The following is a 4,621-nucleotide window of genomic DNA, read 5'->3' as shown; positions in this document are numbered from 1 at the left end:
TCTTTCCCTTGAGGACCAAGACCCAGTTTTTCATCTGTTACGCAATAATTTCTTAAAATGATTTGGTTTATAATCACATCCTTAGAAGTAGTTAATATTTAACATATGAATCTTAAGACTAAGGGTGTGGTTCCATAAGATAGTGCTCTAACATACAGCAAACATATCAGAAGGAGAATATCCTACTCCATCCTCTTCTGTACTTCACCTGTCACTTCCCTAGCCCTAGTGGTGTTGTATTCCTCTGTAAGACAGTTCAGCTCTCAAAAATGGTCAAGAGCTATAATGCTGAATGCTCTGACTCTGGTAAAATAGCCCCCTTCCTGTGAAATATTCCAGCACTTTCTGCCATTTTGATTAGCACAGTTGTCTCACTGAAGGTTGTGATGATCTGGCAGAAGGAGCAGGGCACAATCATGCACCATGGCTCAAGTAGGAGCATGGGTGGGTGACAACAATCCATTCCATTAGGTCAGCTGCCCAGGGCAGGCTTGAGAGTAATTCTTATCAGCTTAGGTTGTAGGTACAGCCAAGCATTTTCCAGGTTCAGCCCTGGAGTGTTCTCGGGGCACATTTACAACAGACATTTAGAGCTGCTTCTGATCAAACAGTATAGGAAAAGGTTATCTGATTATTTACTTACTGCAACCCATTTAGTGGGTTACATTGGTTTTATACTTATGCAGGTTGAGGTGAATCGTAGAATTACAACTGACAGCTTGGCTATGTTAAATAGCTTGATAGTAGCATTTGGGAATTATCCTATCCTGATTAGTGAATCTTCATTTGTCAAAAAAAGGTTAAATTTCTAGCAGGATGTAGCTTTAATTTATAAATGTTTTCCATAGATTCCTCACTTACAATACATATACAGTCATGATAATGCAAACTAGTAATAATTTTAATTGTAATTTCTACATTTGTTTGCATTATTACTTATTTTGTTTAAGACACATTGAGTCATAGCATAACTTAATTTTGTTGTTGATGCCTGTTTCCAGGTGTTGTGTGTTCTCTAGTGTGCACGTCAGAAGGAGTTCCTAGATTTATTGTAAGACTCTCAAAAATTACCAGAACCAAAAGTTTTCAGGTCTGTCACAGCCTTGATGTGAGGTGAAGTTCTGCTCGTACAGATTTTTTTTTTCCAGACTTTCTGTAGAAAGCAGAACTAACTTTCATAATAATATGTAATTTAACAGCAGATGTAAACTATATAAATATTCTTTTAGATCTTTACCAAGTATCTTGCATAAGTTGGGGTTTTTGACTATCAGTGCATATTAATAATACTTAGCTTATAGGTAACACAGCCAGAAATGTTAAACGCTATAAATACTGTTGTTTCAGACCCAGAATGATTTCATGGTGATTTGCAATGTTGCAAAAATCTTAGAGCTTGTAGTGCCACTAATGGAGCACCCAAGTGAGACCTTTCTTGCCACTATTGAGGAAGACCTCATGAAACTCATCATCAAGTATGGCATGACGGTAAGCTTTTAATTGCTACTATTCAGTTGATTCCATTTTACATTGTGATATACATCATTTTGATTTAAAGAAAGTCTGTCTTCATTATGAACCTTGAAAAATCAGTGTACTTGATTTACTGGAGTTTGTATGTGGTGTTGCCATATTTTAACGAGTTTGAGCAGGTTTTCAGAGCGGTCTAGGAGATGGACATTACATCTGTTAGATCATTAGTTTTAGTTCACCATAGCTTTTTCCTACATAACTTCACAACAATCTCAATTTTAACTTCTAAATATATAATTAATTTGTTCTTTCTTGCTCCTAGGTTGTTCAGCATTGCGTGAGCTGTCTTGGGGCTGTTGTGAACAAGGTCACCCAGAACTATAAATTTGTGTGGGCCTGTTTTAATAGATACTATGGTAAGTAAAATCACAAAATATAATTCTCACTTTTCAGTTTTGGCTACAATTCTTATGTTAGGGATACACCACAATTAAACACTGTAATCAAAACTTTTATCTTACTGTAGGTGCACTTTCGAAATTAAAAAGTCAACACCAAGAAGACCCCAACAGTACAATACTTACTGCTAACAAACCAGCACTCCTTAGATCACTTTTCACTGTTGGGGCATTGTGTCGGCATTTTGATTTTGATCAGGAAGATTTTAAGGGCAACAGTAAGGTAAAATAACTTGTATTTACTCTCCATGTCTTAGATATATTGAATGCTCCACTGCATTTTGAAAGCACATTATTCCTAGTTCCTCAAAGCTATATATTTTTTCGTAATGCATACAGTATAGCTTTTTGGTTTTTAAATACATGGTTTTGCAAAGGCCATGCAGTAAGATTCTCCTTTTCTTCCTGATATTTATGCTTTTTATAAGAGATTAAAAACATCTGTTTCATCTTCAAATAGCTATTATTTTTGTTTTAATTTGCTCAGGTTAACATTAAGGATAAAGTACTTGAACTGCTGATGTATTTTACAAAGCATTCAGATGAAGAAGTACAGACAAAAGCCATTATTGGCCTTGGTAAGAAATATTAATAGTTTTCATTATTCTGCTATAGTAAAAATCCACGTATATCAGTAGGAATTCATATATTTGTGTAGTGGCAAGGGAAGTTGTTTAAAATCGGAATTTGCTGCCTGTTTTATTTGAGAACTGGCTATAGAAAAGTTGTCAAAGGATTGCTAGTTCCGTAATTCTGCAGCAGAGTGGATGCTTTTGACAGTGAATGCCTTTTGATGTGGGACCAAGTCTTAAAGTACAGTGGATTTCCAAAGTAATGGAAATGTTATTTTTTTTCTCCACATGCAATTAGGTTGCAACTCCAAATCTTGTTTTTCAGTCCACAAGGTATGGTTAAAGAAAAATTAGCAAAAGTGCTGGAAAAACTTTGAACATAGTAAGTGTAAGAGCAGATATTCTGCAGGAGTCAGGAGAACTCTGGCAGTTTATACCAACCTGAGGGGTGCCCTTGTGAGATTTTGCGTAGCATTGAGATAATGTCATAGTCTAGGTATTACAGTTTGTTTCAGGATTTTAGCTGCATTTCACTTTTTAAACAGATTCTTTATCTGAAGGCATTAGAATGGTATTTCGTTGACTTGAAGTAGGACATGAACTGCCGTTGAGTGATCTGTATCATATTCATCCTCTGCTTAAGGACAAAACTGTACATGTGAGAGAATCTTGTTTGGGCAGATAGGCCTTGGTTTCTGGAAGAGTTCAGTTCACGGTTATGGCTTAGACTAAAGAAAGTTGTGAGTGTGAGTTTGCATTGTATAGTTTAACTGTGGACAAGAATTTGCCTCTTTATGTTGCTCTTTAGGTGACTTTCTAGATATCCTGCTTCAATTCAGACTAGGGAGGGCTCTGAGAATAAGGACTAAGACTGAATCTTGATTTCATATTCTATGAGAAACTGTTTCAGTCAGCTGAGTGGGATTAATGGCTTTATAGCTGCCTCCATTGCAGGAGCAGTGCTATGGTTTTCTAGACTATTTGAAGGTTTTTTAGGCATTACATCAAGGTGCACAACACTTACTGTAGTCCAGTCCAATTTCATTGTCCTCTACAGAATATTGCATGTGGGATAGGGGCTGTCATCCTAACCATAGACATGATTGCTTTGCTCATGGATGTGGAGAATGTTACATTCACTAAAAATATTTCTAAATTATAGACTGAATTGTCATCGGTTTGGGGGAAGGGGAGACAATGGGGGTCGCTGTCAGTATGCATTCTTCAGATTTTATTTTCTCGGCCTGTAAGCATATCAGTCTTTATTTTAATTAAACCTTAGACAACTGTTTTCAGTGATATATTGATCTCATCTAAGTACTGGTTCCATTTTGAGTGCAAAGTTCCACCTTACAGGCTGGTAATTGAGCAAAGTTGTCAAAGCCATTCAATGTTTGTGTGCAGCAATAAAGTGAAAAGGACTAGCAAACTATTTCAAGATTATACACCGTGAAGGTGTCATGTGAAGAGTGACCTATCAGTAATTATTAGTGTGTCGTTTCAGTAAGGATGCTCAACAGTTTTAGCCTTTGCTTTGGCATGTGTAACTACTATTGAGAGATTAAGCTTAACCAGAAGCTTAATGATTATAGTATGCTTCTCTTCCAGATGTGTACTTGCAAGGCAGGTTGAGGATATAAAATTTTCTTAGTAAATTTAGCTAAACCTGTAAGTATGTAACAGGTAATGTCTTACTCAGCCAAGTTCAGTACTTACTCTTAAGACTTTTAAGAGAGTGAGAACAAAAGTATGAGGTGGTGTGAGGACAGCCTCGAGATGTGATGTCAGTCCTTAAAAGAACATACCAGGTGCCTTTTTTCATCTACAATGACAAATTATTACACCAAGTAAGATTTCTTCCCTGCTTGCAGGGGATGGAAAAATAAGAATTTCCCTGAGAATACTGGTGTGTTAGACTCCTTTAAGTGAATGAAGGAAAAAAAGTGTTATGGGTTGTTACACATACTTGCACGTACTTTTCATTTTTAGAATTAATCTTGAGAAATGGGTTTGACTTGCTCAGAGGTAGTCAAGTTATAAACATCAATATACACCTGTATAGAATGCGCAATTATACCACATACTCCAAAGACCATCATCATTCCTTTTTCTTTTTCT

The 4,621-nt window shown here is 36.3% G+C and overlaps 1 protein-coding gene across 1 annotated transcript in view; it reads left to right on the top strand.

Moving 5' to 3' along the window:
- NIPBL (Nipped-B homolog (Drosophila)) overlaps positions 1–4,621 on the top strand; it is a 101,471-nt gene that overhangs the window by 85,995 nt on the left and 10,855 nt on the right. Inside the window, 4 exon segments of the mRNA XM_009704754.1 lie at positions 1,348–1,488; positions 1,796–1,889; positions 2,000–2,154; positions 2,419–2,509. Coding sequence (XP_009703056.1) covers positions 1,348–1,488; positions 1,796–1,889; positions 2,000–2,154; positions 2,419–2,509 — 481 coding nt within the window.

This window comes from Cariama cristata, unplaced genomic scaffold, assembly GCF_000690535.1.
Source record: "Cariama cristata isolate BGI_N322 unplaced genomic scaffold, ASM69053v1 scaffold7247, whole genome shotgun sequence".
In the NCBI taxonomy this organism is placed as follows: Eukaryota; Metazoa; Chordata; class Aves; order Cariamiformes; family Cariamidae; genus Cariama; species Cariama cristata.
This window is presented reverse-complemented; position numbering and strand designations above follow the sequence as displayed.